Source organism: Triturus cristatus, chromosome 9 (assembly GCF_964204655.1).
Source record: "Triturus cristatus chromosome 9, aTriCri1.1, whole genome shotgun sequence".
NCBI classification, from domain to species: domain Eukaryota; kingdom Metazoa; phylum Chordata; class Amphibia; order Caudata; family Salamandridae; genus Triturus; species Triturus cristatus.
The window spans coordinates 804,049,144-804,075,150 of record NC_140592.1 but is presented as its reverse complement, the minus strand read 5'-3'; the positions used below and the strand labels follow the sequence as shown (position 1 = coordinate 804,075,150).

Sequence of the window (26,007 nt, the reverse complement as noted above, 5' to 3'; positions counted from 1 at the left end):
TTCTTGCCCAGCATCTCTGCGTGCAGGGGATACCTCGCGACTCCGCCCCGACGTCCTCCGCGGGAGTGACGTCAGCGAGGTCACATAAGCCCCACCCCGGCGCGCTGACGTCAGTTTGCTTCGGAGAACTTTTCCGCGCCACAACGCGGAGCCATCACAACAAAACTGAGGAGAACATGGGAACAGTGTGCGAAAAAAACCAGAGAAACAAGAAGAGAGACAAAAGGTGAGGATCAGCACCCGGTGACACCGAGGCACCAGGAGGCTACAACAGGAAAGCCAAAGCAGGGAAAGAGCAGAGCACCTCTGAGGAACAACTGTGCAAGCCAAGGTGAGAGCACCAGGCAGTACCAAAGTACCAGAAGGCCACAGCAGCAAGCCACAGCAGGGAAAGCGTAAAGCACCACCCCGTGGAACCACCACACAAGCCAAGGTGATAGCCAGTCTGGAGACACAAGCATTGGATAAGAGAAAGAGAGAGACTGCAACCACAGACCACACAGCAAAGGGCCACATGCCCAGAACAGAGGAGCAACAGCCATCCTCCCCCAGACTACACAGCCAAGGAGGGCCATAGCCCCTGAAGGGAGCAGGGGGCCAAGGACAGGCCAAAGAACCCCCAACGTAGCAGACCGCAAGGGGATCAGAAACTGTAACAACAAAGGGAAAAAAGAGCAAAAGCAGGACCCTACACTGGAGAGAAACCAGCTGGAGAGAGCCTGACGGAAAGAAAACGAAAAGGACCCCCACAGAAGACAAGCCACCCAGAGGGAGGCGCGCGCAGAAAACCAAGCTGAGGGTCCTCGCAGAACGGGGAAGAAGGGCGAGTCGTGAAGGAATCTGCGGCTAGAATAGTCTCTACCAGATACATCTTTACCGAAGGTAAGTAACTTGTACATCTGATAGAGACTACTAGCCGCAGATTCCTTAATGTAGACTAGATACCCTAGCCATACCCAGAAGGGAGGAGGGCCTGCGAGAGAGCCTCCCCACCAGGAGAGACCCAGGGCCCCAGAAGGGGATATGTCACAAGGACAAGAAGGAAAAGGCCAGGAATCCTAAGCCCAACCAAGGGAGAGCATCCAACACCCCGCAGGGGCAGACAGTGCCCTAAAAGCCTCAAAGAGCACAAGGGCCACCTCGAACCCCAGAAAGAAAAAAGAGCTGAATACACCTTGGCCACAAGCAGCGGGCAAGGCCGGAACAGCTCCTCCGCCAATAGCACAGGCAGAAGAAGAAAAGCACCTTTACGCAAAGCCCCAGCGGAACCAGAGGCAGGGATGCAAGGGAACACATCAAAGATCACAGCGGTGAAGTAGAACAAGCAAGTCTGCCGGGCAAGCGCCGCCAGCAGCAGCAGCAACACCATGGAACAGTGCACCCAGATCAAGTCAGACGTCAGCCAGAAGGGCCATGACACACCCCAAGGAAGGGGCCAGCCCAGAAACCCACTGATCCGCGAAGAAGGGGAGGAAACCAGCAGAAAAGAAAGAAGGAAAGAGAGAGAAAGAGGACGGGCTCAAGCCGGCCACCAGAAAACAGAAGCCAAGGAAATCCAAAACCTCTGGGGCAGCAGACAGAGGAGCAAGCCAAAACACTTGACAAAAACGTAGAACTGCCATAACATGCTGCCGCAGACCACAGGCCAGACCGGCCGAGCGACGCTGTGACAAGGAGAAGGATGGACCCAGTGCAAGCTGCACCAAGACAAGTGGCAAGAAGATCGCACCTGCGACATACCATGACGCCACGGAGAGCAAGGAGCCCGAAAAGGGGATCACACCTCTCCAGCACAGGACAGAGCTATATAATAGCTACCAGTACTTCACATGTTATGTTATGTTATGTTATTTAAATTTATTGAGCGCACAGATACTCGGGAGTGTCCCGGCGCTAACAACAGAAAAAGGCAACCATCCCACGAAATTCATCAAAACAGCAAGGTCTTCAGGGATTTCCTGAACAAGAGAGGATCACGAATGGCTCTCAAAGACAGGGGAAGAGCGTTCCAGGCAAGGCAAGCTCTACGGGCAAAGGAATTGCCCCCCAAGCGGGCCCGCTCAAATTTAGGGGTCTGCATAAGCAGCAGTGAGGAAGACCTCAGCTGTCTCCTAGGGATGTAAAAGGAGAATCTGACCTGAAGATACTTGGGGCCAAGACCATAAAGGGCTTTTTGTAGAATTGACAGCATTTCAAATTTAAGACGAGACTGAACGGGGAGCCAGTGAAGTGCCCGCAGTTGGTCCCGGGCACTTTGCCAGGAGGACAGTCCGCCCAGAAGTCTAGCTGCTGAATTCTGGACCACCTGTAATTTCGTTACAAGGTAACCAGGGCTCCCTACCAGGAGGGCATTGGCATAGTCTAAACGGGATAAAAGCAAAGCGCGCACCTCCGTTTCTCTAGCCCTGTCTGGTAGCAAGGGGAGAAACTTCCTAAGACTCCGCAAGAGCCCAAAGCATGTGCCAGTAAGTTTTTTTATATGCGAGGCAAAGTTCAGGTTATCATCAAACCAAACACCGAGGTTTTTAACGGCTCCAATGATCGCTGGGGGGCATGGAAAGCCCAAGGGCCAAAGTCTTGTTCTAAACTCAGAGGGAAAAGAGCCGAACAGCAGAACTTCTGACTTAGCCTCGTTGCATTTTAGCTGTGCATTGGCCAACCACTGAAATACCGAGGACAGACACTGATGAGGTTTAACCACCGAGTCATCTGCTTTGCCCCAGGTAAACAGCAGTTGGGTATCGTCGGCGTAGGCCATCACTTTAGCCCCCAGGGACTCCGCCAGGAAAACCAGTGGAGTCACATAGATATTGAAAAGCAGAGGGCTAAGTGACGAACCCTGTGGTACCCCCGTGGTGACATTCAGGGGAACCGAAGCGCACGGAGGGAGCCAGACCTGCTGAAGCCTACCCTCCAAAAAAGACCTGATCCAGAGCAACGCATTCCCAGACACTCCAATGTCCAAGAGGCGGTCGAGGAGCCTGGCGTGGGGCACCGTGTCGAACGCCGCCGAGAGATCCAGCAGTATAAGTGCCGCTCTCCCGCCGGCGTCCAGACACTCGCGAATCGACTCCGAGACCTCCAGCAGAGCAGATCCGGTACTGTAGGAGGCCCGGAATCCAGACTGCGCAGAATGAAGCACGCCAGCCACCTCAACATGGTTAGTCAGTTGAAACGTGACTGCCTTCTCACACACTTTGGCCAAACTAGGCAGGAGTGAAATAGGACGATAGTTCTCTGGGAGCAGAGGATCAAGGGAGGGCTTTTTAAGAAGTGGCAGAATTAGAGCATGTTTCCATGCCGAGGGAACAAGAGCTTCCCTAAGCAATTGGTTGACCAAATAGTTGACCTCGGGGTTGATGGTGTCTGCCAGATCGGAAAGTAATCGGGCGGCACATGGATCGTGCGGAGAGCCAGACTTGAGGACTTTAAGGATTTTAAGAGAGTCGACTAACTCAATAGGACAAAAATCAGAGAAGCGGGAGAGTGGAGAGATCTTGGGCAGGGTGGAAACCAGCTCAGTGCTGGGCGACTTCATCAGAGGCCGAAATGTCTCTTGGATACTGATGATCTTGTCCTTGAAAAAAGAAGCCAGGGTGTTGCACCAGGTGTCCGATGTAGGGGCTACAGCTACCTGAGCACTCGGGGCAAGGAAGGACTGCACTATGGCAAAGATCTCCTTGGCGTTGTTATTGGCTCGTTCAATGCGCGTAGCGAAGTACAGGCCCTTGGCCTCCCCAATTGCTCTATAATAGTGTTTTTGCTCAGATCTAAGAAGCACTTTGTCGTGGAGCAGATAGCCACGGGAACGCCAGGCCCTTTCAGCAACTTTGCAGTTGTGTTTAAGACTCCGTAACAAAGGGGTAAACTAGGGTTTAGAAGGGGACTCTCTTCTCAGCCTGGGTTGGCCAGCCGCCGAGACTGAAGCGACAGCACCTGTGATCCACTCATTGAATTGGATAAGATTAGCCTCTAGAGCTGCGCCAAAAGTGGGTCGAGACGCAGCAAGCGCGAGGCTAAGCTGGGTGGAAGCCATCTTCAATGAAAGAGGCGGCCGGTAACAACTGGTTGGTCTCCAAGCTTCATGCAATGCCCAGGAGAAAAAGATGGGGAAATGAACTGACCATGACACAGGGCGCGGCTTCAAGACAGAAATGGGGAAGTTAGTACAAATCATATCGAGCGTGTGACCACCCTGGTGAGTAGGGAATACGACCATTTGGGATAAGTTTGCAAGATGTAAAGAGTCGAGAAAAGCAACTGAATCTACCTCTTTACTGCAATCGAGGTGGATATTGACATCCCTAAGAAAAATATATTTCGAGAATATCAAAGCTCGCTCAGCTGATTCCTCACTGCAAAGGGCTAAGAAGTTCGCAGCTGAGCCAGGGGGTCGGTAAATTAAAGAGCCACCAAGAGTGAAGTGGGCTGAGAGTTGCAAGCTGAAATGCAATGCCTCGCAGTTACCCCAGAGAGTGGAAATTTCACTTTGGAAGGTCCAATTTTCCCTGTACCAGATGGCCACACCGCCACCTCTGCCTATACTACGATCCAATCGATGGACTTTAAATCCTATAGGTGTAGCCATATTAACTAGAGGATTTGATGGGGCATCAAGCCAAGTCTCAGTCACAAACAGGATTTCCAGATTATTATCAATAATCAGGTCAAACACATCCAAATAGTGCTTTTTCACGGATCTAGCATTGATGAGACAGGCGCTAATGGAACCGGGGCTGAAAGGAGCAGCACCTGAATCTGTTAAAACGCGCTCTGTGGTAAAGCGAAACACGCATCCGCCGCAGACATAATCACAGGAGGGGAGATTAGAGCAGATTTTTTCCCTAGGGCAACGGGGAGGCTGGAAGGATTTGAGCATATCAGCCGCATAAATCAGGGGACTGGTAACCTCAGAGGAAGAACGAGCAGAGTGACATGCCCTATGCCCTGACAGTGCGCTGACGGGCGAAGACGGGCTTGCCTTTAGCGCGCCTTCGGCGCGCTGTCGGCGCGCCCGCTGCGCTTCCTGTCAGGCAGTCTACTTAAAGGGCATGGCTGAGCCGAGGGAACAGCGTGCAACATCTAGAGTGCTGACCGCGAAAAACGCGCGTCGCACTCAAGATGGCCGCTAAAAATGCCAGAAGAGCGTGTCCCAGGCGAACGCCCCGTGACCAAGGCACGATCGGAAAGGCAAGTTCCACAATAAGTAATAAAAAATTCCCACAGTTTTAAACATAAAGATCAATTTCTCCCCCCTGTCAATTCCCTCATGTGAGCAGCGTAAACAAAAATTCCCACAGTTTTAAACATAAACATCAATTTCTCCCCCCTGCAATTCCCTCATGTGAGCAGCGTAAACACCAAAACGAATACAAAAACAGAGTAGGTCGCACACTGCTCGTCATACTAGCAAATAGCCCCATAGAACTCTGGATACTGTAGTGGCAGCGGAGAGTACGCCTATGCCACGAGTGTAAAACATAATGCCATCCCTGGACACGTGTTTCAAGGTAATTGCCTCTCGTCAGCAGGGAGCAGGTAGGTGTGAGGGGTGCCAAGTAGACTGCCAAAATATTAAAGGTAAAATACCTCTCACGGCGCGCAGGTGCGGTACCAAGGCTCGTCAGCCCAACGCGCTCAAAGGAGCTTAAATACAAAAACAGAGTAGGTCGCACACTGCTCGTCATACTAGCAAATAGCCCCATAGAACTCTGGATACTGTAGTGGCAGCGGAGAGTACGCCTATGCCACGAGTGTAAAAAATAATGCCATCCCTGGACACGTGTTTCGAGGTAATTGCCTCTCGTCAGCAGGGAGCAGGTAGGTGTGAGGGGTGCCAAGTAGACTGCCAAAATATTAAAGGTAAAATACCTCTCACGGCGCGCAGGTGCGGTACCAAGGCTCGTCAGCCCAACGCGCTCAAAGGAGCTTAAATACAAAAACAGAGTAGGTCGCACACTGCTCGTCATACTAGCAAATAGCCCCATAGAACTCTGGATACTGTAGTGGCAGCGGAGAGTACGCCTATGCCACGAGTGTAAAAAATAATGCCATCCCTGGACACGTGTTTCGAGGTAATTGCCTCTCGTCAGCAGGGAGCAGGTAGGTGTGAGGGGTGCCAAGTAGACTGCCAAAATATTAAAGGTAAAATACCTCTCACGGCGCGCAGGTGCGGTACCAAGGCTCGTCAGCCCAACGCGCTCAAAGGAGCTTAAATACAAAAACAGAGTAGGTCGCACACTGCTCGTCATACTAGCAAATAGCCCCATAGAACTCTGGATACTGTAGTGGCAGCGGAGAGTACGCCTATGCCACGAGTGTAAAAAATAATGCCATCCCTGGACACGTGTTTCGAGGTAATTGCCTCTCGTCAGCAGGGAGCAGGTAGGTGTGAGGGGTGCCAAGTAGACTGCCAAAATCACTCGTGGCATAGGCGTACTCTCCGCTGCCACTACAGTATCCAGAGTTCTATGGGGCTATTTGCTAGTATGACGAGCAGTGTGCGACCTACTCTGTTTTTGTATTTAAGCTCCTTTGAGCGCGTTGGGCTGACGAGCCTTGGTACCGCACCTGCGCGCCGTGAGAGGTATTTTACCTTTAATATTTTGGCAGTCTACTTGGCACCCCTCACACCTACCTGCTCCCTGCTGACGAGAGGCAATTACCTCGAAACACGTGTCCAGGGATGGCATTATTTTTTACACTCGTGGCATAGGCGTACTCTCCGCTGCCACTACAGTATCCAGAGTTCTATGGGGCTATTTGCTAGTATGACGAGCAGTGTGCGACCTACTCTGTTTTTGTATTTAAGCTCCTTTGAGCGCGTTGGGCTGACGAGCCTTGGTACCGCACCTGCGCGCCGTGAGAGGTATTTTACCTTTAATATTTTGGCAGTCTACTTGGCACCCCTCACACCTACCTGCTCCCTGCTGACGAGAGGCAATTACCTCGAAACACGTGTCCAGGGATGGCATTATTTTTTACACTCGTGGCATAGGCGTACTCTCCGCTGCCACTACAGTATCCAGAGTTCTATGGGGCTATTTGCTAGTATGACGAGCAGTGTGCGACCTACTCTGTTTTTGTATTTAAGCTCCTTTGAGCGCGTTGGGCTGACGAGCCTTGGTACCGCACCTGCGCGCCGTGAGAGGTATTTTACCTTTAATATTTTGGCAGTCTACTTGGCACCCCTCACACCTACCTGCTCCCTGCTGACGAGAGGCAATTACCTCGAAACACGTGTCCAGGGATGGCATTATTTTTTACACTCGTGGCATAGGCGTACTCTCCGCTGCCACTACAGTATCCAGAGTTCTATGGGGCTATTTGCTAGTATGACGAGCAGTGTGCGACCTACTCTGTTTTTGTATTTAAGCTCCTTTGAGCGCGTTGGGCTGACGAGCCTTGGTACCGCACCTGCGCGCCGTGAGAGGTATTTTACCTTTAATATTTTGGCAGTCTACTTGGCACCCCTCACACCTACCTGCTCCCTGCTGACGAGAGGCAATTACCTCGAAACACGTGTCCAGGGATGGCATTATTTTTTACACTCGTGGCATAGGCGTACTCTCCGCTGCCACTACAGTATCCAGAGTTCTATGGGGCTATTTGCTAGTATGACGAGCAGTGTGCGACCTACTCTGTTTTTGTATTTAAGCTCCTTTGAGCGCGTTGGGCTGACGAGCCTTGGTACCGCACCTGCGCGCCGTGAGAGGTATTTTACCTTTAATATTTTGGCAGTCTACTTGGCACCCCTCACACCTACCTGCTCCCTGCTGACGAGAGGCAATTACCTCGAAACACGTGTCCAGGGATGGCATTATTTTTTACACTCGTGGCATAGGCGTACTCTCCGCTGCCACTACAGTATCCAGAGTTCTATGGGGCTATTTGCTAGTATGACGAGCAGTGTGCGACCTACTCTGTTTTTGTATTTAAGCTCCTTTGAGCGCGTTGGGCTGACGAGCCTTGGTACCGCACCTGCGCGCCGTGAGAGGTATTTTACCTTTAATATTTTGGCAGTCTACTTGGCACCCCTCACACCTACCTGCTCCCTGCTGACGAGAGGCAATTACCTCGAAACACGTGTCCAGGGATGGCATTATTTTTTACACTCGTGGCATAGGCGTACTCTCCGCTGCCACTACAGTATCCAGAGTTCTATGGGGCTATTTGCTAGTATGACGAGCAGTGTGCGACCTACTCTGTTTTTGTATTTAAGCTCCTTTGAGCGCGTTGGGCTGACGAGCCTTGGTACCGCACCTGCGCGCCGTGAGAGGTATTTTACCTTTAATATTTTGGCAGTCTACTTGGCACCCCTCACACCTACCTGCTCCCTGCTGACGAGAGGCAATTACCTCGAAACACGTGTCCAGGGATGGCATTATTTTTTACACTCGTGGCATAGGCGTACTCTCCGCTGCCACTACAGTATCCAGAGTTCTATGGGGCTATTTGCTAGTATGACGAGCAGTGTGCGACCTACTCTGTTTTTGTATTTAAGCTCCTTTGAGCGCGTTGGGCTGACGAGCCTTGGTACCGCACCTGCGCGCCGTGAGAGGTATTTTACCTTTAATATTTTGGCAGTCTACTTGGCACCCCTCACACCTACCTGCTCCCTGCTGACGAGAGGCAATTACCTCGAAACACGTGTCCAGGGATGGCATTATTTTTTACACTTGTGGCATAGGCGTACTCTCCGCTGCCACTACAGTATCCAGAGTTCTATGGGGCTATTTGCTAGTATGACGAGCAGTGTGCGACCTACTCTGTTTTTGTATTTAAGCTCCTTTGAGCGCGTTGGGCTGACGAGCCTTGGTACCGCACCTGCGCGCCGTGAGAGGTATTTTACCTTTAATATTTTGGCAGTCTACTTGGCACCCCTCACACCTACCTGCTCCCTGCTGACGAGAGGCAATTACCTCGAAACACGTGTCCAGGGATGGCATTATTTTTTACACTCGTGGCATAGGCGTACTCTCCGCTACCACTACAGTATCCAGAGTTCTATGGGGCTATTTGCTAGTATGACGAGCAGTGTGCGACCTACTCTGTTTTTGTATTTAAGCTCCTTTGAGCGCGTTGGGCTGACGAGCCTTGGTACCGCACCTGCGCGCCGTGAGAGGTATTTTACCTTTAATATTTTGGCAGTCTACTTGGCACCCCTCACACCTACCTGCTCCCTGCTGACGAGAGGCAATTACCTCGAAACACGTGTCCAGGGATGGCATTATTTTTTACACTCGTGGCATAGGCGTACTCTCCGCTGCCACTACAGTATCCAGAGTTCTATGGGGCTATTTGCTAGTATGACGAGCAGTGTGCGACCTACTCTGTTTTTGTATTTAAGCTCCTTTGAGCGCGTTGGGCTGACGAGCCTTGGTACCGCACCTGCGCGCCGTGAGAGGTATTTTACCTTTAATATTTTGGCAGTCTACTTGGCACCCCTCACACCTACCTGCTCCCTGCTGACGAGAGGCAATTACCTCGAAACACGTGTCCAGGGATGGCATTATTTTTTACACTCGTGGCATAGGCGTACTCTCCGCTGCCACTACAGTATCCAGAGTTCTATGGGGCTATTTGCTAGTATGACGAGCAGTGTGCGACCTACTCTGTTTTTGTACCAAAACGAATACAGTTTTAAAATGAATGGAGGCAAAATGCAGCCTTACATAGGGTAAGTTACATCCCAAGAGCCATGGGAACCCCTCCTAGGAAACATATTCCGCAGCAGAGGACAAAACAAAAAGACTTGCAGAAAAAACCCGCAGATGGCTTACCAAGCAGCCAATAAAGAAGACGCCGAAGGCCTAATCTCAGGGCCTACCGGGTTACCAACAGCCAAAACAAGTCAACAAAGGGCCAGACCAGCAGCCAACAGCACCAAGGGCCCAAAAAAAGGACCCCAAAGGCACATCAACCATATAGAACACACAACCTGGGCTACCCGTTACAAGGCCGCAGGAAAACAACTGATGAACACCTCCCAAAACACAGACCGACAGTCAGGCCACTGAGGGGGAGGAGGGGGAGGAAGAGGAGGAGGAGGAGGGCGAAGCCCCGCAAGAAACCTCTGACTGGCAGAATCCGCAGGGGCGTGAATCAACAGACCGCCATCAAAGGGGAGGTCAACCAGCCGTTCTGTAACATTCTCAGGGAAAACACTATCCCGTAGCCAGGCATGGCGACGAAGGGCCACCGAAGTAGCCATGGTACGACCAAGCACCTCCGATACATCCAGAGCCGAGCGACGAATAAACGCCGCCAGCTCCCGGCCATCTAACACATGGTGCCGCAGATCAACGCAGGCACCCTCCTGAGAAGCGGAAGACATAAGGGACTCCCATAAGCAAGAAGTGGCTCTGGCCAACACACAAAGAGTGTTAAGGACCCGCAAAGCAGCACTGGAGGAGGCGAAGATGTTGCGCCCCCAGGAATCTAACCAGCGGGCCTCCCGTGACAGGGGAGACAACACCGATGGCAAGGAGGGAAAGGCAGTCTGTAAAAGAGGGCCCCTGGTAGAAGGGTGGGGGAAAGACAGACAGGATCATGCGGAGCAGGACGGTGGCAGTGCAGAAGAGGCTGGGGCACCGGGTCCCCCGTGGCAGGACGACCCCAGGCCCCCAAAAGAGAATTGTGGAGCTCAGCCTCGAAGGGAAGAAGCAGCTCCCGTCCACCAAAGCCCTGATGGAGAACCTCCAGCAGATGATCCGTGGGGAAATGGGCAGCTGGATCGCCCATGCGCAAGATTCCTGCAGCCGTGGAAACAGCCCGAGCGAAGGCAGCACTTGCCTCCATAGGTCCCCGCGGCAGGGAAAGCAGTTCCTCCGTGGGCGACGGCTGCAAGCTAAGGTGGTCGTTCCCCAGCCCAACTGAAGGAAGGAAAGGCCAAGCTCGAAAAGGGGGAGGGTGGACGATGAATGGGGAACCTGAGGCATCTCCGGCGAAGACTGCGGCCACGGTGATGGTGGAGAGCCGTCCTTAGAAGACGCCGGGAAAAAAGCCAGGCGCGGGGGACAGACGCGGCGACTACGTCGACCTGGACTTGCGTGCCGAAAGGAGTTTCATCCGGCGCTCCCGCCGGGACTTCGGCTTCATTTGTTGACACGCCTCGCAGTCCGTTGAGTCGTGGTGCTCCCCCAAACACCACATACAGATGGGGTGAGGATATGTCGCCGACATCTGGCGCGCGCAAGACGAGCACGTCTTGAAGCCTGAAGGCATTCGCACACTGTACCCAAGAAAACGCTAAGCGTAAAAAGAAGGCCTGAAACAGGCCAGGAACACGATCCGGGTCCGCGTTGCACGCGGAAAAGAAGAAAACTGACGTCAGTGCGCCAGGGTGGGGCTTATGTGACCTCGCTGACGTCACGCCAGTGGAGGACGTCGGGGCGGAGTCACGAGGTACCGCCCCCCAGCGCGCAGAGATGCTGGGCAAGAAAGTTTTCCAGGTCCAGTCTCACGCCTGGGGGTAATTCTACGTTAAGGAATCTGCGGCTAGTAGTCTCTATCAGATTTGTACTTCTACATACAGGCCTTACTTAAAGGGCTAGTCAATCCTTGCAGGAGAAAAGGACAGACTTTACGGGTGACAGATTTCTTTTAGGCTCAGCTTGTCTGATTTGTAATTGACTGTGCCTCAGTCCCAGTATCATGTCGGTGGTGTGTTATTTGTACCAGTCATCTTCGACTGTGAGGTATGTGCCTGCCATGAGGTGGCACTGGCATGTGATGTACCAAATGGCTTTTAAGAGACACTACCCTGCCAGGAAATTCATAAATTTTCCAGGTCTATTTTCCTATGGTGACTGCTCAGTGAAAAAGCTACAAACATCCTGAATGGCAGTTACAATCAACCAATGGCTAATACGGGGGCTAATGAATGACACCCACATACCTAAAGGGACAGGCCACTATGCCGATTAGTTTAGATGACTAGAGCTCTTTGAAACAGGGAATGCAGTCACTATAGAGACCTAAAATGCTTGCTAGAATTATTACTTTGCTTGCAGATTTTACTTTTTGTCACCAATCGATGTAACATTTCTTGAGATTTGTCTGTTTATCTGTCCCAGGCTGCGGTCAAGCAGGAGGGAACCTGGGTAGCATGCTGCTCTGAGTAACAGCATTGGTACTGCAGAATGGGCAATAATGTAGGTGGCAGAAGGGTTCCTGAGGGCCTAGGAAAGTGGAACTGTGGACACCCATGATGGGGCTCTGCGAGTGTGCCCAGACGTGGTCCTGGGCTCACTGTGCCACTGGAATCAAGCTATCCTGGCTGAAGAGGGTCAATTGTGTGTCTTTTGCTCTGCAAGCGCACCATCCTATGCACGAGAAGCCTCAGTATGGGAGAGGACTCTAACGAGCAGCTAGGGATCCTGGCAACCCTGTATGGGCTTGCCTATTGCAGACAACTGGACTTGCTGAGTGACCTTTACAATAACGTGAGGAAAAAGGAAATTAAGGATGCCCTCCTCAAGTGGACTCACCAATTCACTAATGACTGCATTTGTGCAATATAAAACTACATAAGTCATGGGTGATAGTTACAATCCATCAATGACTGAAAAAAATAGCACTTGCAATAATCAAAGATTAAACAGAGTAAACCACAATGGCATTTCAGAGTAAACCACAATGGCATCTTATTTATAGGTCATAAGCTCTATGAGAAGCTGTCTCTAGCCACACTTCAAAAGAAAAAATGGAACTTTGGTGCAGTCACCCTCTTTAATCTCTCTAATTGTCAGCATAGAAGAAGAGGCATGTAACTGTAGTTTGGGACATTTAGCTCGACATAATAATCTCAATTCCTCCATTCCTTTCAGTGCAGGGTCTCCAAAGGCATTTACTGGCAAACAATTTGTGCGTATTTGTAGCCTTACCAAGAATGCAACAGATGCCCGTCAAAGAATGCACAAAGCTGCGATGAGAGGGAAGCAAGCCATATGCTGTGGAAATTTCAATTCAGTGAACAGGTTCTATTCAGGAAAACTAATGGCCAGGTCTCAGTCAAATATTTTATCCAAGAGTAGGTAACATTTGAGAGTTCATTTCTTTGAGGATCTATTACTCATATAAATGCATTTCTACACTAACAGCATAGCACAATGACAGAGTTAATGACATATTTATTTTACCTTATTCTCATGAAGAGGAGGGGTGGCAGCAACAGTAGGAAAATTACCTCCGGAATCCAATTCATCCAAGGTACCAAAAGTATGAGTGTCCTGAAATGTAATTAACAATGTTAGAAAAAATACAAATAAGGCCAAACTACTTTAACCAACAGATGGGAAAATGTTACTTACCCTGTAACTATCGGTTTGCAGCTTGTAGTGCTGTGTAGTCACATGCTTTACACAATCTTGCCATCTAGTGTTGGGCACGAACGCTTTCAAGCTGATTTTCAAGTATCATTTTGGGTTTCGAAATAACTCTCTAGATCCCTTCCCGAAACCCACAAAGCACACAGACAGATATTTCACTTCAGATTATACCACCATAGTGAATGATTAAGGTAACTGGAGTAAAAATACAAATATAATGTATGTAATGTAAAAACATTTCAAGCAAGAGCTTGCATCCAAGGAGCCTGGAGGGCGCATGTGAATTTACAACACCACAAGATACATACTAATAGTTACAGGGTAACATTTTTCGCTTGCGGTATGTGCTGCTGTAGGTCACATACTCTTTACAGACTGTTAAGCAGTGCACTCCCACTAAAGTGCTGGCTGTCGAGCAAATGTGGAAGATGATTGGAATAAACTTTTAAGTACCGTTTTCCCAACTTGTGCTTCTTGCGGGGTTTAAATGTCTACACAGTAATATTTGGTGAAAGTGTGTGGTGTCGACCATGTAGTGGGGCTTTGTGACTGCAACAAAAAGTTGCTTTTTGGGCGAATGAACTTAGTCTGATCAATTTAATACATTAGAGCCCTTATGACATTTAGGGCCATATGTACGTAGCCTAATACCGGTCGGTAACGGCCGATTTTCGGTAATTATACCGTTACCGACCGGTATTTAGGCTTTTGCAATGTAGGGGGCACATTACAGGATTCGGTATTTACCGAATCAGTAAAATTACCGAATCGGTAATTTTACCGATTCGGTAAATACCGAATCCTGTAATGATATGTAGGGGGAGTGTGTGGGTGTTATGGGGATTCGTTATTTACCACCAACTAAAAGTTGGTGGTAAATGACGAATAGGTGAAAAAATGCATTTTTGTGCACGTTTAAGTGTGCAATGTGGCAGACATACATGCCCTTAGGGCATGTATGTGTGCCACATGTGCACACATGCAGGAATCAGGGGTGCAACAGGGTGTCACTGTGACACCCTGCCACCCTTGATTGTGCTCCCCCCATTACCGATTCGGTATTTACCGATTCGGTAATGGTAACTGGCTTCAAGGGATGCATTATTACCGAATCGGTAAATACCGGTTCTAAAATACCGATTTTTACCGATTCGGTAAAAATTACCGAATTATTATCTACATAACATTTACCACTTCATAAATACCGAATCGGTAAAATTCGGTATTTATGAAGTGGTAAATGTTGGGCTACCTACATAAGGCCCTTAATGTGGGTAATAATCTTTCATCCACTGTGTCAAAGTGTGGCAAGAAAACTAATAAATCAGTGATTTCACTGGCATGGGTAGACCATCTTTGTCAGAAAGTGATCATTTGTCTTCAGGACAGCTCAATCCCTATGAACCTGAAGGAAAGGCTCCTCCACTGTTAACGTTTGCAACTCACTTAGCCTGTGCAAGGAAATGAATGCCACCAAGAATGTTACCTTCCATGAAAGACATTGCATTTCACAAGAAATTAATGGATCAAACAGGAGTTATTTGAGTCTAATGAGGACTATATTAGGACCTCAAATTGAGATTTGAGGTGTCCTTCGGAGAATGACTGGGATTTTGAACAAGGAATTATGTTGACTGTTTTGCATGGAACCAGCTACTGCTGCAAAATGGATGCGTCTGCCAAGCCTACCTTTTGATGGATTAACAAATAGGATATTAATTTTTGAAGTGACATTATGTAATAATAAACAAAGTGTGTCCATATTGCTGCATAACAAGCTCGTAGTGTTTGCGAATCTAGTGCAGAATATGCATCCAATCCATCGGTAACGCTACAGCACCCCACCCTAAAACCCTTATGACGACCAGCTAATTCACATCAGTTATGGAAAAACATATGCCAACCGTACCTGTCAATGGTGAACTATACCAAAATTGTTTCTAGCACACCTTTAACTAAAGAATATGCAAATTCCATACCCCCTCGCTCCATTTCTACCCCCAAAATGAATTCTACATATTTTATACACAATAAAAGTAGGAATCTCTCTCGATTAGCTATGAACTCATCCCTAGCCATGTCCTAAAGGAATGTGCTTGATCATTGATTTATATACATACACACACACACACACACATATAAATATATATTAAATAATAAAGTGTGTGCCTCGGGGAGGTGGCAGTGTTCGGGGCAGCGGGGGCATGCGCAGGGCCTCCGATCATTATTTTTATTTGCCATCGGGGCCTGGGCCTAAATTAAACGAAGCACGGAAGACTGTGCTTTTTTTAAAAAAAAATTGGCAGGTGTTGCAAATCCAACGTGAATCCTGCTGAATTTTTTTTAAAAGATAACGCTATTTTGGCCCTGTCCATCCCCCCCAAAGATTCCTAGGGGGTCAGGGTGTTTCTACCCTGCCCCCTTTTCTTTTTTTTGACTTTTCTGCTTGTGACTCAGTTCAACCGAGTCACAAGATGGCTGCCAACACTTCCTGGTTTGACTTGTCGGCAGCTAATCTGATCTCGGGCACGAGATCAGAAGGGGCCGTGGATCCACAGCAGCCTCAGTTGTATATCTGAGAAATCTTTACATTTTTCAGCAACTACTGAACGGATTTACACAATTTAACAAAAAGAGTGCTTTCTGGTCCAAACACTACCTTTCTGCTAAATTTGGTGCAATTCCGTTCAGCAGTTCGGGCGGTGGCCATGTCTAATGTTTCCTATGAAAATTAACATAGAGAAAAAGTGTTTTGGGACCCCCCCTTTTACTCAGCTCCCGCTTGACAAATCACCTCGAAACTTTGAAGATTGCAGCTGAAGTGACTGCACCGATAGTTTTAAAAATTTCACGAAGATTCATCAAATGACGTAAACGTTATTTGCAAATCAAAAAACACTATTCATATGGAAACTAGGTCCTAAATACAAACACCTACTGGCGACCACCAGTAGGTAAGATGTATGCAGGAAGTTGGCTCTTTATGTAGTATATCAAAATTCCGATATACCGTGTAAAGAGTCCAGGGATTCCCTTACTAGTGGACAGTGGCTTGCTATGCAATACCAAAGTGCTCTATTAGGGGGGTAGTGGGGTCGAACAGCCTTAGGCTTAACACAGAGGAGTGCAAGACGTTTTAAAATACACACAATGATTAATAAATGACACACACAACTCAAGAAGGAGATCCACACCAATTTATCAAAATAACAAGTACCAGTATGTATGTTTAGGCATCAGAAAAAATCGTTCAGGTTAGTACGTTTTTAAATATTAATTATTTTCAGTTTAAAAAGTGGACACTGTGCATTTTCTGAGGTCTGCAATGTAATCCGATGGAAGGAATAACAAGTTCTGCAAACAGGTATAGTACAGCGACTTACAAGACCAATCTCCAGCAGCTAAGGTGAGTGGTGAGCAAGGTCCAAAGCAACACCAACAGAACACCACCAGCGGCATGAGGGCGGCTGAGTGTAGTGTGCAAATCAGCGTCCAGATCCCAATGTATTTCAATTGAGATCGATCAGGGTGAAAAGAGGCTGCAGGCTCTGGGCAGGAGGCCAGTCGGGCTGAACCAGCAAGTGGGCTCAGGCCTTGTGATGCTCAGGAACTGAGGGACACCTGTGATCCTCTTCTCCAAGGCCCAGGTGCAACGGGTGCAGAGGCGTTCTTAAGTTTTGTATTTTTCCTTATTAGAGCAGTCACAGTCGAGGGGGGCTGCATGCAGAGGAGGCAGGCGTTGTGGGGAATCCAGAAGAGGTGAAACTGGAGTTCTACAGGGCTGGGCGACCTTATTAACACTGGGCTGGAGGCGACGGGTGCAGTGGTTGGTTCGGGTGTCCACAAACTCCACCCTAAAATCTCACCTTCCATTGTTTCACATAGTCTCACGTCGCAAGTACACTTGCTTCCAGCATTTCTTTCCCCATTTCAAATGGGGCTTTTGGATTGGAGAACTCATGCAAAGTTGCCAATCAGCACATAGCAACGTCACAACTTTCGTTCCACCATTGAATGGGGCATCATAATAGATGGCAGGAAGTGCTGCAAAATTTGCGTGGATAAAGCTCATGCATACTACTACTTTTTTGGTAGTGTGGTGCTTCTTCACTCCTGCCGTTTGCCTTGTGCTTGCTGCCTTTTCTTCTTTGGTTGCTGTCCTTTGCCTGTCGAGGTTATCCTGGCTTGGGCTCTGCGTTATACCGCCTCGCTGTGAAGGATTTTAATGCTGATGCCCTGGTGTTCTACTGCTGGTCTCTTTACGTCGGAAGATTTTAAAACACCAACAGGTAATTGAAAAGAGCTTTTGAATTTCGCCCTATTATTTACAGCCTTCATGCATACATTGATTGTCCATTTGGTGTTTCCAGCTTTCAAAATCCGGATGGGGATGGGGGTTGGAGAGAGGAGGGCGGGGAAATCGACAGGGATGTTTTTCCCAGTGCTTTTTAGGCCTGGCCTTCCATCTGTATTATGGCACAGGCCTACGAGCAAAGGCCAGGGCCCCATGAAAATGATGTACAACCGCTTGAGTCTGTCAGAGATGTGTCCATACTTAAGCAGTCCAAAAAATATGATTAAGACCTCTGTAGTTGAGAATCAAAGGCAGTGCATGTTTCTCACAGTGCCTGTCAGTGGGTCCTAAAGTTGTTCCAAATACATGCTCATCCAATCCTTCGCTTCTCTGCAGAGTGCACATCACATTAGTCGCATGTGCCAGTTGTGATTCTGTGTAAAAGTGCAAGAAGGAACTGCACAGGTGTTGAAATATTGACAAGGCAAAAGTAAAGGAAATTCTGTGCATACAGGAGTGGGTGTGTTGTGTATGGGGGATATTGAAGTGAAGGAGCTGCAAGGAAGTACATGCAATATTAATTTGAAAGAATGGAAAGCTAATGTGGCCCTGCCAGAAATCACATTTTTAACTTGGAGATCATGGCTATCTTACCAGCCATCAGGACTTCAAACTAATAACTTGCTGATCATTGCATATTTTATTTGACCTTAAGATAAGGCAGCAGGTAATGTCTAGGCATGTCATTCACTCCCTTGCCTATCACTATGATGCTGATCTCAGGGGAGCTTTCATGATGTCTCACGCGAAACATATTGAGAACATGCAAGTAATATTTCTTAAACATTTTCTCTTCATTGCAAGGGAAAAAGCTACTTGGCCAATAAGCAGAGGGCTCCTATTCAAACAGCAGGAACATTAGAGGAAGTGAATAAGAAGGTACGCATTTGTTTGTGAGAGAAGGGGCAGTGCTGAAGTTTGCCCACACTAACCACTGAATAAGTAACTTGCAGAGCCTCAACTGTGGTATATGGCATATACATACTACAGCAATTTTGGGAGCACCTACTTAAAGCCTGGATGAGCTGGACTCTCTTTGTATCCGCTTACCATAAGATTATTCTTTTATCCAAATGTGTTTTATTTGTAGTTTAAGAAGATATTTTTTAAAAGATTTTTTTCAAACTACAAAGTTAAAAACCTGCTGTACCTCAGGCAACTGTAAAATTGCAGCCATGTACTATTCATTAACAAGCTGCTTCGGAATTTTGTATCTTAGTTGAAGCACACATTTGACATGGATCGTTTCTTGCTGCCAAAAGATGACAGGGTGCTCAAGTGAAAGGCTGAAACAGAAACAGATAGTGAGAGAAAAACTGCAAAAATAAGGAAATATGTTGTCTTCTATTTGGACTTTGGTTTCACCTGCATTGTCGTTAGTGGAGAAAGTAGACCAGTGTGTGGTTTGTGGCATGATCTTAGCTAACAACAGCTTGATGCCAACCAAACTAAGGCATCACTTTGAAACAAAACATGGGTCTTTAGCAGGAAAAAGTAGAGATAGGGCTGGCCTATAAGCTTAAGTGTTGAAACTGCCTTCACATATTTTATGTAGCCACTTTGCATGATAGACGGGAAGCCCTTACTATTCGAAACATGTACAGTAAACTTGAAGATGTGCAGAATTCTGCTATGAAAATAGTAAATTTCATAAAGACCCATTCCACAAGTGCTCGTCTATTTACAGTTTTATGTGCAGAAATGGGAGCTGAGCATGATGGCTTGCTGTTTCATACAGAAATGTGGTGGTTATCCCGGGGGGAAAGTGCTGACTCGCATCTTTGAATTAAGGATTGAAGTATGGCCGTTTCTTCTAGGTTTGGACCCCTGCAAAGCAGAACAACTATGCAATCCCCGCTGGCTTGTGCTATTAGCATACCTTGCTGACATTTTTGAGAAATTAAATTCCCTGAATCTGTCTCTGCAAGGAGATGAAATCACTTCTTTTAACATAAATAAAAGAATATCTGCATTCAATAAGAAGCTGGCATTATGGAGAGGAATAATTGAAGATGGCCTGTTTGAGCCATTTCGATTTTTAGGTCTCGCCTGAGCCAGCGCATGCATTGCTCTGGTGAGACATTTCGTCTGTGGGCTTTTAAAAGTGCTATCACAGCTTTTTGGCTGGCATTGAGTGTGCGGTTACGCGGACAATGACGAGCAGAGGCGCCATCTGGCTTTCCTCTCTCGTCATGGTGCGCGCACATCGCACACCGCTTGCCAGCCTGCTTTCACTTTTGCCGTAGCGTGCTTTTTAAAATTTTCTTTTAGGGGGGGCGCGCGCACACAACTCCCGGGCTTGTTTATTCCAGGAGCCCTGTCCGGCTTGGCCTCCCAGGTTCCAGCAATCTTTTACTGTCAGCGGATACCACTTTCATTTTCGTGGCTGCTTCACTTTAACGGGCGCGCGGCCAATGCTTGCTTATCCTGTGTCTACCACTTTACATAATGTTCATTCAAGTGAGCATCGCCTCTAATTGCCATATTACACATAGTATTGAATGCCGTCAGTATCTTCCATGTACTGTATATATATCAAGGCAACTTAGACATGACGCATTGGTCAATTTCCATAATAGACATTACATAATAGACTTTACATTTTCTTCATAGGTACCAACCTCTTGGTATGGTTTAGATGCGAGACATCTCTTTTAGGTATCTCATTCCTTTACGCATTTACTTCTAAAATCTCGCATAGCTTGCTTTGCCTCTCAACTGGAAGCCACTAGGCATCACCACTGACTTCTTAGGTTCGCGTTCCAGTCTTCCGCTACACGGAAGTTGTTTGTTGGGTATTTTTGTGCTTACTTTACGTTCCTTGGCGGGAATAAGTAGAGAGGTTGCAGTTTGCCTCTCCCGCTAAACACAGGACGCTACCCGGACACGGCTTGAATCACATGAAACTTGGATCTACAAGTAAGTCATGGGACAGATTTATTTTCTCACAATGTTTTTAATGCGCGCAGTTCCCGTTTTTGGTAGTTTGAATATAAGTCCAAGATGTCACCATCCTCACTAAAATCCAGCCTTCCTTCCAGCACGACTTTAATTGGCTTTATCTGTTTCTTTACCGTTAGGAGACCATTATACATACCTCCTGTTTTCCCACACTATATACATTATCTTTGAGTTTGCCTAGTGAAGGGTTTCCTACTCGGGGTCACCGCGGCCCTACATACTAGTATCTACCGGATGTATGTGTGTTATAGGATTTGCTTATATGGCTCCCAGATAGCACGGCTCCCGTTTTTTCAACTGCACACACCCATCTTAAACTGCTAATAAAGTGACCAATACGTCGCTGCTTCAGCTTACTATGATTTTCAATTTTCCCATGGACTTTTGCTTGAACCAAAGCGTTACTGGCTGCTTAATTTTTCCAACTAGACTAAACTGCACACAACCGACTTGGACACACAGGCAGCCTCTTAGGCTTGAGGTATGTTTAACACATACACCGACACTGGTCCACTGTTGATGCACTAGTGGCTGGTATGACTCCCATTTACACTATCTCTTTCCATACTAGGCTTCTACCGAGCGCTCACAAACGGACATACCACGTTGAACACGATGTATGATGTAATTTACCCTGGCAATACATTTACTGATTCAAAACTTGTAAAAAGTGGCTGCTGTGCTTTCGGCCCATTCTCTTTCTCTAAAATATCAATTTTTTACCAGACGCAACATATTTAAAAGTGTGAACAAAAGCCATGGCTGGCGCGTTTTTTGAGTGGACTGGTCTGGTTGAGTAAAATATAAGACAAGTGATTTTTACTCTAACATATCAAAAACAACGCATACACACACAGACTAAGCACATACCTTCTGGTACTCTCCCTATTGGCCAGTCGGCCACAGCGCATGAGCAAGGCCCACATTTACCAGTCATATAGGTTCAAATCTCATAAGTTAACATAACAGTAAACACACTTTGCTCTACATCTTTTCCTTGTATGATGTTTTTTGTAAACAATAGGATGTAAAGTACCACATCTACTTTTTTTTTTTACTTGTCTCTTGAATTTTATCTGCAGAACATTCCACTAGCCTTCAGGAATCCTTCACAGAAGCCTCTTCCCTAAAGCGGGGTTTTCCGGTTCACTGTATGATTGCTTGGTTCTGCTCTCTGCTTCAAAAACACACTGCTTATTGGTTCCAAACCCCATAACGTGTGACCCATGCTGCTTTAATTGTCAGCCCGTTGTAAGAGCTAAGAGAGATACGCGTGTTGTATGCCAGAATGTGGGCCCCAAATCTGAGCATTTTTTCTTGTTTAATTATAATCCTCTTCCGCTCCACATGTCATCCGGGCGATGCAAGGACGCTTCTGCACATCTGCTGCAAACACAGAGCTTGGCTGCTCACTGTGTGGGGTGTTCTGATTTCATTTTTGGAGCGGTGGATACAATCCTCCATTAGGTTGTGTTTGGTCGGCCTTGGGTCCCTGGTTATGTTGTTTGTGCGCCCTCTATGTAAGAGGACTGTTTAACACGCAAATGTTCCTCGAGCACACACGCATCCCCGACACCCACAATACTGCACAACCTATACCCACATAAAGCCTGCACCTTATACACACACTACACACCACATACACTCCATAACACATAGATAAGACATTGTCATTTACAACGTCAATAGCAATAACTTAAGCAAATGCGAGACCTATTGCATTTCCAAAGCTTGTTAGCAGATGCTCTTGAGGAGACTGAATATAAACTTCCAAGTGTTGCTGAGATAATATAATATCATCTGACGTCTCTCAGGGACATTCTACAAAAGTATTTTCCTGAGGACAACAATCACTTCAATGACTGGGTCTTTCAACCACTTCTGGCAGAGGTGGGGAGCCATCTTTCGATTCGCGTGCAGGAAGAACTGATTGATCTCCAAAGTGACTGCACTCTGCAGATGCAATTCAGCAAAGTCTCATTGGGAGAATTTTGGATGAAAATATTTGCAGAACATTCAACTTCGAGAGAGAGTGCAATCAAAACTCTCTTGCCTTTCAACTCGACAAATTTATGTGGGATTGGGTTCTCAACACTTGCGGTATTAAAGACTAAGTGCCATTCAAGAATGGATGTGGAACAAAACCTAAGGATGGCAGTAGCAAAAATCCATCCACTGATTGACCGTCTCTGTGGTGAAAAGCAGCCACACCCATCACATTAATGTTGGTGTTGTTGTTATTTATCTATGTCAAATTATGTGTTATATGTGTAAAACAAAGCATCCTAGTAAAAACAATTTGCGCACATTTTATCTTGGAACATTTTGATTTGAACTGTGCAATAAGCCTCTGTCTTTTAACCACACCCACTCAAAAACCTGCACTCTGACTGTGTAACATTATTTGCCAGATATGGCCTGGGATATGCGGATGGCAGGCGAATATGTAGTGTACCAGATTCCAGAAATTTCTGTCAGGTGGGTGTGGGGGTCCGACATCTAAACAAATTCAGCTAGGGGGGCTGGGGGGATCAACCTAAAAACTTTTGAATACCTCTGTTCTAGAGGTTTCCCTATGAGGTCCCCTGGTATCATGCCTTCCCTGTCTTGGCTCCAGACTAACTACAGTGGGTATGTAACACCTAAGCTCAGTATTGTTTCTAGCTGTCTAGGAGGAATACAGAAAGCCCAACTGTCAGCTGCACCCAGCCATGAGACCCAGAGACTGGCTACAGGCACTAAATCACCAGCTTTTTGAAAATGCCATTTTCAAAATTGGATTTTAAAATCTGAATATACCATAAGAGAGGATTTTTCATCACAATTTCAAAGAAACCAAACATGAACTGGGAGCTTGTTCCCAGTTGGTAATTACAGCATATTAAATGTAATAAGTAATTCCAATGTTATCCATGGGAGAGGTAGGCCTCATAGTATGAAAAGCAAATTTAAGAGTTTTCAACTACCAAGACAGGTAATATTTAAATTCACACGTCCTACTTTAAAATGCATTGCACCCTGCCCTGTAGGCTATTTAAGGCCGATCCTAGGGGTGCCTTATATGCAGGGCCACTGGAATGATGCGATTGTGCGGCCGTAGCGATTTTCACATGTTTATAGATTTGCCACATAATCCATCATCTGCTGCATAATCTGCAGATTTACAAAAGATTTTTTAGCTTCTAGCTCAAATGGTTCAATAGTTACTAAAAACATGACAACACATGTTACCGTGCAGTGTAAGGCCTTTTGCAAAGGTTGGCTGGTCACCTTTCTGTTGCTTATTGCGATATTTGGGTATTAAACTGGTACTAATGAGGTGCACCCAATGCCCAGACAGTGTTAAAAAGTGTGAAAAGCACAAAATAATGAACTAAGATTATTAAAAAATGTGCCACATTATGTTGCATAATCTGTCATTTATTGCCACATAATTTGCTCACCCCTGCTGCGTAATCTGACCCTCTACTGCTGCATAATTCCAGTGGCATGCTTATACATTAAAAAAGAAGGTTTGGGCCTGGCAAAAGGTTTATTTTGCCAGGTGGAGATGGCAGTTTACAACTGCACACACTGAGTGCAATGGCAAGTCTGATACATGTTCAAAGGGCTACTTAAGTGGGTGGTACAACAAGTGCTTCAGGTCCACTTGTAGCATTTAGTTTACAGGCCCTGGGTACATGTAGTACCACTTTCTTAGGGATTTATAAGAAAATTATATATGCCTATTGGGGATAAGCCAATGTTATCATGTTTTAAGGAGTGAGCGCATGCACTTTAGCATTGGTTAGCAGTGGTAAAGTGTAGAGTCCGAAGGCCAACAAAAACGAGATCACCAAAAATGAAGAAGGACGGCAAAATGTTTAAAGGAAAACCACCCTAAGCCTGACAGGTCTAACAATATCACAACACAAAACACCTACTTTACATTATATAACAAGACAAAGAATAATATCTGCTGTCACTGACATTAAAAACGTGAAACAAATCGAAGCTAATATTTTTAACAGCTACATCTGTATGAGAAATACCCTCAATGTGTTTAGTTTGTGTAAAGTTTTAACAAATGGGATTCTAAATTAAAATTCAAAATTGTGTTGCATTTGCGTTCTATGCACAGCACAAATATGTTTTGTTACGCAGCTCCTAGGTGCCTTCACCTCTAGGCATACAGTCTGACTGCAATGGTCTTCTGCAACAATTATTAGGTGAAATTCTGAGACTAAAAGAACATAAAAGAGGGCTGTGTCTCGTGCCTACAGGTGTCTTTGAAAATGTAGATGAGGATTGCCCCAAAGGTACTGGCAGTGCTGTGAGCTTCACAGAATATTTTCATCTCTAAGAGTGCCAAGTGATTTTACAATAGGAGCAGCTTGGAGAAGCCAGACTGAAGCAGTAGCTTAAATGTATGCTACATCCAGTGACAAAACGTCCACTACATCGAGACAAGAATTGTAAAATTAAGACTATATTCTAGAGGCAAATCTGAACGTAGTACAGTAAACATTCAGGTTTTTGTTTGCTGATGGGAATACCGTAGATTTCAGCTCTATCAACGACTTTTAGAAATAAGAACACCTTTACCCAACAACTGTTTTCTTCCTTTATTCGTCTCCTTACTTCATTGTGGAAAGAGACGTGCTTGTGGTCGTGCAAATCTGTTCTACTATGCTGTGCAGTAAACTTTAAGCTCCAACTCACCAGTCTTTCTTGTGATGTTTTCAAGTCTTGCGAAACTTGCTCCAGAAGTTGCTTTAGTTTATTTCCAATCACATGCACCCTTTCTTCTGCTTCAATATAATCTTCCTTATCAGTTTTAAAAAGCAAGTATTTTGTGATTTCTTGGAGTGAGTTAACTTGAGGCCTTCGCTCCAACAGCTCTTTTTCCAGTTGCTGCAAGTCAAGGCAATTTGAGATAAATATTAAAGGTTGTAGTGTAAATGGCCACTCTGGAAAATAATGGTTAAATTGATGTGCTGAAAATCCATTAAAGAGCAGCTAGGAATGTCAGACACAGCTATGCACTTACCTTCAATTGAAATTTTAAATCACATACCTTATTTACATCACTACAACCTATAAAATGCACCGTGTATTCCTAGAAAAGGATTATGTTACTTACCCAGTAAGCATCTGTTCTTGGCATGTAGATTCACGTGCTTTGCATACTCCTGCCATCTAGTGTTGGGTGCGGATGTTTGAAAGTTGGTTTTTCTTTGAAGAACTCTTTCCAGTCACGAGGTAAGGTGACTCCTCTTTTCAGTGATAGTGTGCATTGGCACCGACTCCATTGTTAGATTGTTTTCCCACAAGAGGGTCGGAATGGAGTAAGTGAGTGTAGTACAGTGATGTCCATGCATA

At 46.6% G+C, this 26,007-nt stretch overlaps 1 protein-coding gene across 1 annotated transcript in view; it reads right to left on the bottom strand.

The window, feature by feature from the left end:
* Positions 1-26,007, bottom strand: part of LOC146798869 (nesprin-2-like) — a 194,839-nt gene that overhangs the window by 24,648 nt on the left and 144,184 nt on the right. The window contains exons 17-18 of the mRNA XM_085626205.1: positions 25,348-25,539; positions 13,143-13,232 (exon numbers count right to left, since the gene is read on the bottom strand). Coding sequence (XP_085482331.1) covers positions 13,143-13,232; positions 25,348-25,539 — 282 coding nt within the window. The remainder of the gene's footprint in view (positions 1-13,142; positions 13,233-25,347; positions 25,540-26,007) is intronic.